Source organism: Aythya ferina (genome assembly GCF_964211825.1).
Source record: "Aythya ferina genome assembly, chromosome: 1".
Lineage (NCBI taxonomy): Eukaryota > Metazoa > Chordata > Aves > Anseriformes > Anatidae > Aythya > Aythya ferina.
Window position 1 is genome coordinate 97,041,518 of NC_140296.1, and position 15,071 is coordinate 97,056,588.

The 15,071-nt window shown below is 43.1% G+C and overlaps 1 protein-coding gene across 8 annotated transcripts; it reads left to right on the forward strand.

Moving 5' to 3' along the window:
* Positions 1-1,589: 1,589 nt before the first annotated feature.
* Positions 1,590-14,650, forward strand: EPCIP (exosomal polycystin 1 interacting protein). Of its 8 annotated transcripts, none has more exons than XR_014698013.1 (5): positions 1,590-1,887; positions 9,789-9,837; positions 11,015-13,232; positions 13,326-13,430; positions 14,149-14,650. XR_014698013.1 is itself a non-coding variant. In XM_084536095.1 (4 exons), the coding sequence occupies exon 4, from the start codon at positions 11,082-11,084 to the stop codon at positions 11,757-11,759; it is 678 nt and encodes a 225-aa protein (XP_084392221.1). In that variant the 5' UTR covers positions 1,590-1,887; positions 9,247-9,338; positions 9,789-9,837; positions 11,015-11,081; the 3' UTR covers positions 11,760-14,650. The 8 variants fall into 8 exon arrangements, 3 of the variants coding, with proteins under 3 accessions (XP_084392221.1, XP_084392220.1, XP_084392219.1); XR_014698014.1 differs by having other exon boundaries at positions 13,326-13,393; XR_014698011.1 differs by having other exon boundaries at positions 11,015-13,430.
* The last annotated feature ends 421 nt before the right edge of the window (positions 14,651-15,071 follow it).

Here is a 15,071-nt window from a genome sequence, read left to right on the forward strand (position 1 = left end):
GAGCAGTAACAGTGGAAGAGCCTAGGATGCATTTATCCATGTGGAAAGGAAAGATGAGCCAGCCTTAACAACCTATCATTCTCCTGGAGAGACTCTTTGTCAGGGAGTGTAGTGATAGGACAAGGATTAATGGCTTTAAACTGAAAGAGTAGTTTTAAGTTAGATATAAGGAAGAAATTCTTTACCATGAGGGTGGTGAGGCACTGGCACAGGCTGCCCAGAGAAGCTGTGGATGCCCCATCCCTGGAGGTGTTCAAGGCCAGGCTGGATGGGGCTTTGGGCAGCCTGGTCTGGTGGGAGGTGTCCCTGCCTATGGCAGGGGTTTGGGACTGGATGGTCTTTAAGGTCCCTTCCAGCTCAATCCATTCTGTGATTCTGTGATTGTTCTAAAAGAATCATTCACTTGTGACATACTGGTTGTTCCAGATAATATATTGAAAGAAAAAAAAATACAGTCAGGTTACTGGATGACTCTCTATTGGTTTTAACCTTTTCTCACATTTAGTGCTGTAAATTGACCAACAATGCTTTCTTTTGAAGAAGGTCACTCAGAGCTGTTCCAAACCTGGTGGTAACAGGCCCTCAGAGTGGAAGCACATACGGCTGTCAGCCCCAGGTTTCTGTGGCTAGGATGTTGAAGTGGCTGCCAGCCAGAGCCAGACTTAAATTGCTTGACTCCATCCAATGGACTGAGGGAGGATTGAAGGCACTTTGTGTTAGCCCTACAGGAAAACATGAAGCCAAGTAAAGACGGTATGGAGCAAAGCTATTTTGTGAATCCAGGCACCTGCATAAAATTGAGAAGGGCAGAAACTAAAACACTGCTTCCAAAATTCTCAATAATTCTGACCAAGCTACCTGACTCAGGTAACAACATCTTCCCAGAATGATCCTGAGCATGCAAAGGTCTGGCTTTGTTTACAGGAAACAAAACAAAACAAAACAAAACAAAACAAAAAAAACTCCTAGGGATTCTCAGTCCTTGCTCCCTACTAGGTGATGTGCGAGCGGTGTGGGAGCAGAGGTAACAAAGACAGGTAGGGCCTCATTGTGGTGGCACGAAACCAGCAGACCTTGCACCTCTCTCCAGACTGCCAAGGGAATGGCATGGGGGCTGCTGGCCCCACGGGAACATGAAAGAGCAGTGAGTGGGAGAGCTGGAGGCGTCCCTGCCTGCCCTGCAGATTAACCCCAGCGCCAAGCATCATTGCCTCCAGGAGGGCTGCAGCACGCTGACGGACACTCTGCTGGCACACAGAGAAAGGGTAAGTCGCTGCCTCTGTTTTGTCTTAAAAAGGGGGTGGTAAATAACAGGGGTACACTTCATAGCTTGTGTATTAATGACTGAGGCCATTTCTCTCACAGCACAGTTATTTCCTCACCACTGACTCTTTCCTCCTGGCAGGTATTTTGTTTCAGATTTGTTGTTTTGTAATCATGGGGAAATAACAGATTAGGCAAAGTTTGTCTTGGACATGTTGCAATTGTTTATACGCTGTACCCGTATACTCAAGGTAATAATTAATAGCTCTATGAATAATAACCTGAAAGATCTGTGGAAAGGTTTTAGTCCATCTTGCAAACGCTTCTTTAGGCAAGTCATTCAGCTAAAGGCAGCAGAGGTAATGCTGTGAATTATTCCAGTGGAGAAGAGTTGTCTTGTGCCTTCTGTTAAAACTGCCTGAGAAAAGCACCTATGGAAGAGGATCAAGGAAAAAGTATCTAGGATCTGTGTTTTATTCTACCTTTAATTTATAAATCAAGCCAGCAACACAGTAAGTACAAATCAAAACAATCAGGTTGTCACTACATGGCTCTGGAGTCTCCTGGCAGTGACACCATGCACTATTCGAAAGCATGAAGGGGAACCGAGACACCTGGCACCAGGTAATCCTGCTCTAGGGTTTCAGTCTCCATCTGCTTAATGACAATTAGCATTTCTTAAAAGCTTTCTAACATGCTGCTTTTCTTTTCTCACCTCTTTTTTTTCTCTGGTTTGAGATTTGAGCAAAAGAAAATAAAGTATTAATATACACTTCATACACCATTTCCATTAATGAATTAAGCTAAACTTTGTGGGCTTTGGTAAATCTTTAATTTAGTGTAATGCTTAACTTGAACTTTTGTGCAGGTTAGGTTAGAAAGAGCATTTGAACATAGTAAAGCCAAAAAGCTGCACTCAAGATCTCTTCCCTAATGTTCACATACCTTTGCTCCAGGAAGTAGTTGGTTTGACACAAAACCCAGAGAATTTTAAAAAGTGGCTTTGAATTTAATGTTCATATGCTTCAGTGTTGAAGTACTCAGCTTGATTCACTGGTGACAACTCTGGTGTTCAGACAGTGTTGATCATCCACCCTTGGAACACCTGATTTCCCTCCTGTGGACAGAGGAATAAACGGAAATTTGATGGTTCATATCTTACAATTACAAAATTGCTAGTTTTATGAAAATTACATTCATGAGCATACAAATTTATTCTTTAAGTATGTGTATACACTTCTTTTTGAAAAATCTGTCTTTTGATCACAAAAACCACAAAAGCCCTGACATTGTAGCTTACGTGTATTTAATGCATTCAGAGTCAGCACCAGTATCAAAGGAAATTGTTTTTGTTAAGGCTTCTCTTTAATAAAAATCATTAAAATGAGCCCATTGGAAGGAAAAAGAATAGGTCATTCAAGAATTGAGCCAGGAAGACGCTGGGAAATGTTAATATTTGATTTAAAGTAGAAGTGAGCTCTTTTCACACTGTAACATATGTCCACTTACTCTATGGTTTCTCTTTAGCGCAAAGCCAGAGCTTGGTTTTGTTTCCTTGCCCCTCTTTCATAGAGGGATCTCTTACAAGCATCAGGACAAGTGTTCAAACTGCTGGCAGTCCCACTAGTGGAAAGCTGTAGGAGTCACTGCCGAGAAATATCAGGCAGCCAACAGACTGCAGCGGTCAGCTACACAGTTAGACAGCAGCAGAAAGAAACTGAAATTTCTATCATTCTCTGGAGGTCCTCTGGTCCAAGCAGGGCCGCCTAGTGCTGGTTGCTCAGGATTTCCAAGGGTCAGTGTGTTTTTCATGTTCCATACAGTAGAACGGCTGGTCTTATCTTGCATTTTTGTCATTGCTAGTTAGGAATTTGTTCCACTACACATGACAGCACCACCGCAGCAGCACTGGCTGCTCAGCCTAAGGACAATGAGGAAGCAATTTTCAAGTTATCAGCAGCAAGCACGGCTCATGCTGCAGTCTGGGAGTGTGTAGAATATCAGCTTTTATCACCAACTTATTTTCCTGTATTTATCTGTGGCGTAACTAAATACAGTAATTGTTTAAACAAATACCTCCCTGTGCCAACAGCATGCTTGGGGAACTCCTGAAACTCCCACTGAGTCAAAAGGCATTTTGTTTGCCTCAAGGCCTAAGCCTCCCTAGGGCCTTCTGGTGAGATAACGTGGCTTCTTAGACGTGAATACTCCGACTAGACTTACTAGGAGTCCGAATCTTTTATTCATTTTGCACAGTCATTTCCATTTTCCAGTAGTGTCCCTCCTGTCATAACACCTGCTTGGTTCAGTAGATTTTAGGAGCTGACCTCACCCTTCCTCTCTGCAAACCAGAGCTCCTATTTTGTTCAGTTACAATTTAACAATAAAAGTTATTTCCAGAAGATGCAATAGACTGCCAAGCAAATTGCTAGTACTATCTTTGAATAATAATAATAATAATAATAATAGAAGTATTCAATTTATTATTTCAAAGAGAAAATTACACTTCAAAAACTCCCAGTGTTTCGTCACAGCAGGAGGAGAACACAGCCATCAAATGGCAGCCCTGAGCATTCTGTAGAGCCACCTTTTTTTTTTTTTTTTTTCCAAAAACATTTTGCAGGTTAGATCAGTGTTAAAAAGCACAGAAAAAGATGGACGAAAGCTCAGAGCACACTTTGCTCCTCAGTGTAATGGGATCACGGTCTTCTCCAAAGCTCCTGTGTGGCAGGTGAATGCAGCATCCTCCCTGGAGAAGCTGTCATCCCATCTGCGCTGCTCTGCCCACCTCCTTGCTCCCACCTCTGCTGTGAAGTACCATGTATTTTTACCTGTCTCTCCCATACCTGCATGTGCACAGGAAAAGAAGGAGGCAGTCCTCATTGCTCCCCTTATAAATGCTTTTGGCTTTGTCCAGCCTTTCATGTTATTTTGGTTTAAATTGGGTGGTTTTGGTATTCATCCTGTGTACGTTACCCAAGCTGCACAAGATTATATGGATTTAAGCTCTTAAATAAGTTGCTTAATACAGCACTTTCACATAGGCACATGTTAACACAAGTGATCAATGAGGGATTTTAATTAGTTTTTTTTTCTGAATAGTGAATGGAAGAAAGCACCCTGTGAAGAAATTAATTGTATAGGCTCGGGACTTCCATTGAATAGGATTAACTTTTCTTGAGACAGTAGCATTCTCACACAACAGTCAAAGGCTTTTTATTGCTTTTTTGCAGTTTTCTTCATACACAGATCTGCAATTAGCAAAAAATAAAAATAAAAAAATTACTGGAATGATCAAAGCAAATTCAGAAACCTGTAATGACACTATTACTAAATAAGCATTGGAAATCTCCCTGAGCTCTTAAAACCTATGAGGAAAATTGAGGGGGGTTGGAATCTTGTGCCAGAAAACTTTTGGGATAACATGCTATAAAATAGGGGTTTCAAAGCTGGAAAGAGGATGCACAAGTAAAACATTCGTAGCTCAAGCAGTCACACCAGAACCGTTTTCTGCTGGTATCTATGTCTAATCCAATTTTCACTTAAAAGGCCCCCCACTCAGGGTAAAAATGAACAAATGACTAACTGTATTTAGATTGCTCAAAAATGGGGCGCTTTTTTTTTTTTTTCAGAAGCAGGTTACTGCTATCTCCAGCACATGAAACTTCCCTAAAACCATCACAGCCTATGGTTGCCACTAAGCAGGATGCTGTGAACAGAGCACTTAGCCCCTCTGGCCCCGTCCCCAGAGCAGAGACCCCAGCTTGAGAACAGCCCTGCCTTCCCCACCGTGGCCAGGATTGATCCAGGCTCTAGTTTTCCTCCAGTTTTTGCATGGAAAGAAGAATTAATTACTGAATATATAGGCTGCCATGCTATCCACCTGTATCAGCTGCGTCCGTGCTCTGGGGTGGGTGCACCATGCATTATTTCCCTGGCTGTGCTCTGTGAGTTAGGTGCTGTGTCCAGGTACTCCTAGGCATGTTTTACTATGGATTTATGTAGTTGTTAGGTAGTTGCACTTGGCGCTTAGTGCTGAACTTTCTTCCCTCTTCTCCAAGTAATCAACTCTACAGATTTGGTTATCACAAAAAGCCCTAAAATCTGGGCTTGTGAAGGAGTTTCCCCTCAGTGTCAGGGAGGACTTATCTAAAGCAGAGTATGGTAGCTGACTGTGGGCTTCAGAAAACTCAAATACCAGATGAAACTCAAGAAGATGATACCAATCACCAAGCCTTCTTGATGATTAACTTCTTCAGAATGATTAAGAATATCTTGATCTTGAATATATCCTACTTCCACCTCTCCATTTCCCAGGAAGCACCTGGGGTGGTAAAGGTTTGACCAGTACTTTTTTTTGTAATTGCTGAGTCTTTCTCTTCTGATACCTAACTTGAGGTATCTCTTCAATACACTGAAACCAAAATCTGCACTTCAAAACTTTTTGAGAACTTTTAATGCTGGGATTGGCAGATAACCACAGGGAAACAGCCAGCTGTTTAGAGGAGAACTGGACCAACCACCAGTAATTCCCATGGCACAGTGGTACTCTGCCAGTGCTTAGTGAAGTTGGGTCACTCTGTAGGAGAAAAAACAGGCATAAAGACCTCTGGGGCAATGCACTCTAATTGCTAGTTGAGGCACTGGCTTATTCTTGTATGCTGATTTAATTTTTCACTTCATTCCTAAATGCTACCACTGTGTCAGTCCGGATGGCAAGGCAGTGTGGGTGGTATAACTCAGCAGCTATTTACCTGCTAGTGTTTTTCCTACTTTAAATATATTTCCAAAACAAGACTATGTGAAGTTGTGAAGGGAAGGAAAGCAGGCTTTATTTCATCCAATTCACCTCAGTAGGGGGTGGATTTGTTGGAGGTGGCAGCTGAAGCAGATGACCGGTCACTGATAAAAAAGAAACATTGCCATAACAGCACATCATTTCAAAACACTATTTTTCAGCTGACTGTATGAGACTAACTTAGAAGAAGTATCCGTGCAGTTGGGTGAAAGGCTGTTCATTATATCCCGCCTACCTGTTTTTGTTTTTTGTTTGTTTGTTCTTCCTACCCCTCATTTGAAACATGGTCGTTTGGGATGTTACAATCAAAGCTGCCATGCATAAGCTATGTTGTTCAAAGGGATAGTGTTCAATAAACCACCAACAGTCTGGACAGACCGTCTTTTTGCTGCATTGGACAAACAGATGAACCCATGATGGTACTACTGCTGCTGGACATCATCTTGAAGCTCAGCAGAGCTCTAGAGTGTTACTTGAAAGTCAAAACCAAACCTCCAGCAGTAGCACAGAAGTCCTATAGCATACGCCATGCTTAGGCTACAGAGCCAGTCTGTGTTCGTCAACATGAATTTATCAGTCAGCTCACTGCAACTGCTTAATGAACAAGTTCAATCATTTCTTATATGAAAATCTGTCACCATTTTAATTGTCCTAGCCACTTTCAAAGACATCAGGTATGAGGTTGGACAAGAACAGCTGTTTAAAACAGCTGAATTGAACAGTTATATGTAAATAAAATGCAGCCCAGCTCCTTCTTAATTCAAGCTTCTGTAGACAAACGAGTTATGCTTGACACCAGAACAGGCATGTGAAAGCAGGTAGATTTTGTTTGCTGACTTGTGAGGGAAGAGCATCCTGATCGTTTGCTGTGTTTAGATGTGAAATACCACTCTATTTTCTTGAGTTCAGCAGTCTGCTAGTATAAAATGATAAGCTCAAAAACGCTTACATAATTTTACTTCACTCTTAATGGCAGCGGCAGATGCCAAGTGCTGAGCAGAGCATGAGGCTCAGGAGGTGTCTGAGGGGGTCCCTGAGCCCCGGCACCCCAAGGCTGGGCACCCTGTGTGTATGGAGGTGATGGGTCAGTGGGGTCATGTTCTGCCCTCACAGGCACTCATGTGCCAACCCGGCACGGCAAGTACTGAAGCCGGCCTGGCACCTGATCGGCATCAGGATAAAGGCAGCAGCGTGAGGGGCACCGAGGAGTGGAGGCAAGTTCAAGCAAGTTCACAGCACACGCAGCTCCAGGACCCGCGCCGTGAAGAAATGGCGGAAGCTGAAGTCGGAGGTGGCTCCCTCCTCAGGGAACAGAGGCTCCATCTGCACTCCAGGCCCCATCCACAGAGAAGTTTGCTGCCTCCCCAGGGCTCAGATCAGGGCAGATACCAGGAAGCTTTCGAGCATAATACAGCCCTCAGACTAGTGCCCACTCCTCCTCTTCCAAGTGGGTACCGACAACATGGCTACAGGTAGCCTGAGGTCTGTCAGGGCCCTGGGGGAGACAACAGAAGGACTCAGGAGCACAGGCAGTACTCAGACAGGACTCAGTTCTAGGACCAGTCCTATTTAACATTTTTATCAATGATCTGCAGGAGTGGAGTGCATCCTCGGCAAGTCTGTTGATGATACTAAATTGAGAGGTGCTGTTGACTAACTGGAGGAAAGAGAGGCCTCACCAAAATTAGCCCTGTTTTTCAGACCCATGCTCTTCTTTGATCCTCCTTCTTTTCCCCACGTCATGTCATGGCAAATTCCTGTCCCTCAGCTCCCACACCTCTCCTAAAAGGCTGTGATTTTTGCTTCACATTCTCCTTACTGAGACTCAGGCTTTTCTGAGCCTCTCTCTACAGAGACAAGTTATAGACTTGTCCCTCAGGCTTTCAGTGAAAAGAATGTCTTGTGAAGCTGTGGCCCCTGCTTTCTAGCAGCACTGTGACAGCAGTGAAAATTCAACAAGATACAACTCGGAGTAAGAACCATCATGTTAGTGTATTTAAATTTCATCTATATTTTAAAATACTAGTTCCTTAAAGGGCTGCCACCTCCCACCAAAAATTAAAACCAAGCCTTTCCCAAGCCTTAACCAGTTCAGACAATAAAGTAATTTGGGTAAGAGACATATAATGCACATTTTTTTTTTTTCTCTGTAGATAATTTGTAGCCTTAGTAAAGGTACATTCCAGGTCCTTTTGACATTTCACAGACGGACAAACCGCATCATATATTTCATTGCTTGCATAGCACTCACCAAAGCCACACAGAAACCAAATACAAAATAATAATAAAAATAATAATTGATAGGAGTAGTTGGAGGGACCATAAGAAGATAGCAAGAGTTTCTGGAGACAGCATTTCCTGGAATGCCAAGATTTAGAATTTCATTTGGATTTTGATGAACAGAGTCCAAATGCTATCAGCACATCTAAACTTTTAAGAGACTTCTTTTGTTGGCTGTAAGAAATTAGAGAACTTTCTCTACTCTTTAGTTAGTGAAGAAAGTCAATAACAATAACAACAACAAAATGAAAAGGAACCAAGAGCTAGAACTAATGAGGATTCAGCAAATTATTTCATTTCTGATATTTTATCACTGCTAAATTCTCACATTTTGGTGGAAAAAACAACATCACCCCTTTCAACATAGGTGGGAATTTGAAATACAAAACTGCTGAGTCTTCAGTAAAAATTTATTTTACTTAGTTCATACTCATACTGCTAACATTGCTTAGGGATTCTTGCAAATACAAAACAAATAAATCCAAGTAATTTCATTGACTTGTGAAACAGTGGTGATAATACAAATTTGTTATTTATTTTATCACAACTGTTAACCAAAGCTGAAGAGCTGAGCAAATAAACACAATGTGAAGTTCTAGTAGACAGGATTTTCAATGTAATGCATGATTAAATGCTTAGATACCAAAGACCAAATTCATCTAGCATTAAGGATACCAAAACAGTCACTGCTTGTGTGCACCTGACCTTTGAAGTTAAACATTATCCAACAGTTGGATTGGTATTTCTGGTATGTTCCACAATAAGTCTGGGGAACATGGGTTAAATATTTGATTTGAACATTAAGATGTCTGTAACCTCTGTTTAAGAAAACAACATGCCAAATTCAGGGAGTACATACAAAATTAAATCATGTTTGAGTTAGTTTGTTTACTTTTACACTATAGAAATCTTGTGTAAGAATGGGCGTAATCTGTCAGACCAAAGATCCGTCTAGTCAAGTAGCCATCTCCAAGTGCAGCTGTAAGAAGTCACGCAGGTGAGATTTCAGATGGGAAGACAACACACGATACCTACTGCTATAACTTTCTTAGCCTCCAACTGTTTTACAGGCAAGGATTTCCACAATCTGCGATAGGTGTGTTGTCTGTATACATGACAGCCTCAGTCGCCTTCTCTTCTCTGAACTTATCTAATCCTGCCTCGAGTTTGTGTAAACTTTTAGTACCACCAGCATCCTTTGCCAAGGATTAACAAGCCAGGTGTGACCTTATTGGGGTTATTTGAGATGTTTTGCTCTTGTAATTCAAAAAATCAGTGAACAACTGATCTTTACACAGTCTCCATGCTATTTGTGCTGTTACAGATCACCACCATATCCTCCCTCAACCATCCCTTTTCCTGTCTAGAGTCCTACCTCATTAGTTCCACTTTACTTAAAGAGAAGCCCTTCCATATCTCATTGTGCTTGCTCTTCTCCAAACTCTAGGTCTGTGATACCCTTTCTAAGACACTGGGATCCAAACTGCACACAGCAGGCAAGTATGAGCAAAGGATTTATGCAGTAGCTTAACAGCAGTGCCTCCTTTTCTCCATTCATTTCCAACTTCTTAACAATTTAATTACTTTTCCATTGCTATTAAACACTGAGCTAATGTTTTCATGGTCCTGTATATCATAAACATCTCATTCTTGGAAATGAATCCAGCCCAGAGCCCACCACTTCTTATGTGACTATTTCCCACCCAACATGTGCACATAACTTTCCCTTTTCTACCTTTTCCCACAGATGTCAAACTTCTAGTCATTTGCAAACCATCACAGTTTCTGTAGATTCATTGTCAGGAGGCTGAACTTGAAGAAAAAAGGTCAGCTAAAGGACTATGTCCTCTATAAGTGAGAAATGTGAGAAAATAGGACACACACTATTCAACCAAAATACATTTATATATATTTAATTTATATTAGTCAAAGAACACTTTCACTTGAATTTTCAGGAAGGACTGACTGAGCTTAAAACATTTAGATCTCAATCATACATTTTCCCTTAATTTTCTATTAAATTATGATTAAGCTTATAGCAGAAGATTTCATTGTCTAATGATGCTATATTATATATTTTACCAAACCAATTCACATCTTTATTATAAATAGTATTGTTTTCCTGTTTACCCATTATTTTTCACCAAACTGTAGTTGCATTGGCATGTTTTCTGAGGTGCTGGGCACACATTCTGGACATGGAGCAACCTTCTTCTCACATTCCAAGGACGAAATTGTGCCCAGTACATGCCCTACTGTTGCCTTCATTAGGCTTCCTGTGGTCAAAATGTGTCTCTAATGTCTCTTTGTGCTTCAAAATAATTGCAGTCAAATCAGACAAACTTTCCAACATCTAATGATTTTTGTTGAGAAATGATATCCTTCATAATTGCTTGCACCATGCCAGGAGAAACCAAGATCTGACCCTGCTATGAAAAGCTGGTAGCTGAGAATCCAAGAGTCCCCACCAAACCTGCTCCAGCCATTCGAGGTGGAGCATTTCTGGGATGGAAACTTGCTTGATTGGCCATGAGCATTTCTGGGGGTGCTACTATGCTTTGCTGGGTTAAATGAAGGGGGGAAGCAGAGAAAGAAAGCACAAAAGTAATGCAAAAGTAATGTTAACTGTTGAGTGGTCTTCAGAATAATAAATAAATTGTTTTTCCTCAGTAGGTAAAGACAAGTGATATAATTCACTGGGTAAAAGGAGAAGACGCTTGGCAGTTTGGCACCAAGACTAATGAAGCCGATAGCCTTCTCCACTTTCTCTTTTTGGCCATCTCTCTTTTTGGCTGGCTTCCTTGGCATACACATTGCTGACAGTTTCTTGAGAAGCCAGAAGAACCATACGCTAATTTTCACCAAGGAAAGCGTAATTCGGAACTGCAGCTGCTTGGCGGATATCCGTGACTGTGATTACAACCTGGCAAACTTGATGTGCAACTGCAGAACGGTGCTGCCTTCTACCATGGAAAAAACTAACTACAATAGTGACCTGACCATTTGGTTCACAGACACCTCTGTGCTGGAGATGCTCCTCAACTTCACAAGGGTGTGTGACTTGAAGCTCTCCTTCTGTGGCACTGCTCCTCTCCCGACGGAATACTTGACCATTTGGGGACTGCGAAAGCTCCGGGTGAAAAACAAGGTCAAGGGACAATTTCCAGAGCAGAGTGTAACCATCTCCAGTAGCAGCAACCATGAAAAAGAGGACTTCCTTGCGATGCACAACAAAGACAGGCAAATGTTAGTATACATTTCTTTCCTGGATACCTCTCTTTTCAATGGATACTCTTTGCTGAAGTCGTACAGCGTGGAAAATGTCTCTAGTATCACGGAGCATTTTCCCAGCCTGCTGTACTCTGATGTTTTCTCAACCTCAGACAACAAGAGCTATGTTGTAACGTTCATTTACTGAGTTTTTTTTTTTGACACAATCAGTAGCCACAGGCGTGGCAAAACTCTAAGAGAGAGATGGGACTTCTCTTTGCTTTGGTCAGAAGGAGCCATTATGGGATGGGCAGTTTTGACTGTGTACTCTGCAAGGAGGAATTTAAAGTAAGACAGACTCATCAGACTAATTTAGTAAACACTTCCATAAAGAAGAAAACATGAAACAACGGGAAGACATCACTACTAATTCTTCTTATATGCTGTAAGCTAAGAACAGAAATCTCCTGATAAATTTTATTTTAGGGTTCTGCCTCAGAAGAAAACATATTTGCGTACCTCCAGCTGTAGATCAGCCTGAGCTTCCCAGAGAATCACTCAGGTTGGACAGCAGCTCAGGAGGTCTCCAGCCAGCCCCACCCTGCCCAAATCAGGGCCAGCTCTGTGACCAGACCAGGTTCTTGGGGCTTTCTCCAGGCAGGTCCTGAAAAACCCTGAGGAGGGAGCCTGCGTGGCCTCGCTGGGCAAAGACTTCTCTGTCTGCCTGAACTCATGAGGAATTTTATTTTTTTTTCACATTTTAAGTCAGTACCTCCACTGTTTCAGTTTGTAACCACTGCTTGTTCTCCCACCTTGTACCTCAAGAAAGAGGCTGGCTCCATCTTCTCAGAGAGCTCTTCCTCCACATAGAGAGGCTGCTACTGTGGCCCCCTCAGCCTTCCCCTCTCCAGGCCGAGCAAGCCCCGTTCCCTCACACTTTTCTCACAGCGACGTGCTCCAGCCCCTGACTATCTTGGTGGCTCTCCACTGGGCTCACTCCAGTTGACCAACAGTTTTCTTGTACAGGGGGTGGACAAAACTTCATGTAGCACTCTGTATGCAGTATAGTGAGGGGAATAATCCCTTCCCTACATTTACTGGCCTTGTCCCCTTGCCACAGAGCCACCAACCACACCTCATGAGCGCCAAACCATGACCTCACTGGTGACAAAGCACCTCTCCCATGCTTTGGATGCATCCTCTACCAGCCGTTTAATGAACCTTCGGGAAGAACCTTCAGGAACTAGACCTTGGTCTGTAATACTCTCACTTGAAATGCTCCGCCACTTCCAACACCCTCAGCAGGAGGAAATGAAGATGGAGCATTGTGGGGACAGCACACCCCACCTCATTACTCGATCAGCTTTGGCATGTATGAGCAGCTCCTGCCAAATGCTGTCATGTGCATAGGCTGGCACTTGGGGACCTGCGCCTCTCACCCTCACACACTCCTCCCAATCCTTTCTCCCCTGTGCCCAACAAGGTGAGCCTGACCCCCGCTCCCCTCCTTCAGCCGCCCCACCAGGCCTATTTCTCCACACGCCCACTGCTTCAATGGCAGAAGAACCTGCTACTCCTGCTAACGACCAACGCCAACACCCTTGACAGAAGTCTGCAACACCTCAAAGTTCTCATCTTCAAATGCATCTCCATAAATTGACCGTCCATCTGTTCTATCATGGTCAGTTATGTCACCTCCCTGACACGCAAAGTCAGTAACTATTCTGTGAAATTTGGTGTTCTTCAATCCAAATACTTTCTTTACTGTTCACAGGGCCCTGAAAGTTTCAGCTGTTCAAGGGACAATATTTGAAAACAGCTCTGTGGTTACATGTCCTAAAGGTTTGTCGTCAGCAGAAACTTCAAAATACACAATGGGGTTGGTGTCCTTTGACAGTCCTGCTGGCAGAGGTCATTGTCCCTTCTGCAGTTTTGATAAGCTTTGCTGGTTTTCTTCAAATACCTTCTTGAAAGAATTAGCAATTTCTTGACTTTTAAATCTGACTGCAATATATTCTACTTTTACTTCACCATCTGCATAATCCATGGCTGTCCAAATTTAAGCACTATTTGATGTATGAGATGGTACTAAGTTAATTTCTTTGGTGATAACGTGGCTTGCACACACTTTAAGAACTTGGTCTCTTCTCATTAAGACTCTGTAATATTTCTTCTGTGTAAGGAAGAGGATCTTTATACCTCCAACACCACGCTCCTTCCACTACTGGCTCAGTGATCTCGATTCTGGCTCAAATCTTTGAAAATAATTTCTTAATCTTCTTCTCCTGATTTTACCTTCACCTCTGGTAAGGACACAACTGGATCAAAATGGATATCATCACTATGCACCACTTCGTCATCGCTACCACTTTTGTCTTCATCTGCTTTACTGGTTTTCTGTGCTCCAAACACAGTTGCTCCAGTATTCACACATTTGAAGTCTTTATCTTTTGAGCCAAAAGCAAAGTCTCCAGAGTTTTTGGAAGCCAGATCAGCAAATGACAAGTCTGAACTGCTGCCAAAACCAAATGAGATGATTTTGTTTTCTTGTCTTGACTCTGAACACTCTGAATCACTTTCTTTTTTTATTTGTCAAGTCTACAGGTTTGTCATCAGCTAGTGATAAAGTCTGCAATATGTGAACAGGGTCTGTGGTGGAATCTGGTTCTTCACTGCTAGCAGCTGACTGCATGTACATGTATGCTGTCACCTCTTCAGCTGATGGACTGGGTACTTCTTCCTTACTGACACAGACTGAATCAGTTGAGCTGGTAACCTCATCCTCTTTAGTGTTTTGAATTTCAACTTCTCTCCTTGGAGGCCTGGGATGCTTCTCTGGCAGAAGAGCCTGCTACCCCTGCTAAGGACCCACGTCAACACCCTCGACAGCAGCTAACAATGCCTTGCAAGCCACTTCATGGACTGAGCTCATCATGCTCCAAGATCAGATCATACTCTGATCTCCATGCTCTGGGAATATCTTCTGCACAAAATATATAGCTGCTGATGGTCACTATGCTTGCACCTCTGACTAGGGCCCTTCTGTTTGTGTTCCTTCCGTTTCATGAGTCTTCTTCAATAAAGTTCTAATGCATGCCAGCCTGACACTCCTCCTTTCTTCACCCAATGCTCTTCATTCAAAGGGACCTGGAAGGGCTGGAGAAGCAGGCCCATGTGCACTGCTTCTCCGGGCTGGAGCTGCAGACTGCAGAGCAGGAGCAGGGGGGTCTGGAGGGAGCTGCCGCCCACCCGTGGGGGACCCATGCTGGAGCAGTTTGCTCCTGGGGGATAGATGGACCCCGTGGTATGGAGATGTGTGGGAGCAGTGCTTGAGGAGCTGCTGCCTGTGGGCAGCCCCCACAGGCTCAGTTGGGGAAGGACGGCATCCCGTGGGAGGGACCCCACGGGGAGCACGGGCAGAGAGGGAGAGGAGGAGACGAGGGGAGGGAAGGGGAAAAAGTCTGCATCTTTAGGTGTGCTGGCTCCTGCAATTTCCCCAAATGTGGGGAAGAACTTGACC

Coding starts and splice junctions, on each gene's coding strand:
- EPCIP (XM_084536095.1), top strand. CDS start 11,082: ATGAAGCCGATAGCCTTCTCCACTTTCTCTTTTTGGCCATCTCTCTTT.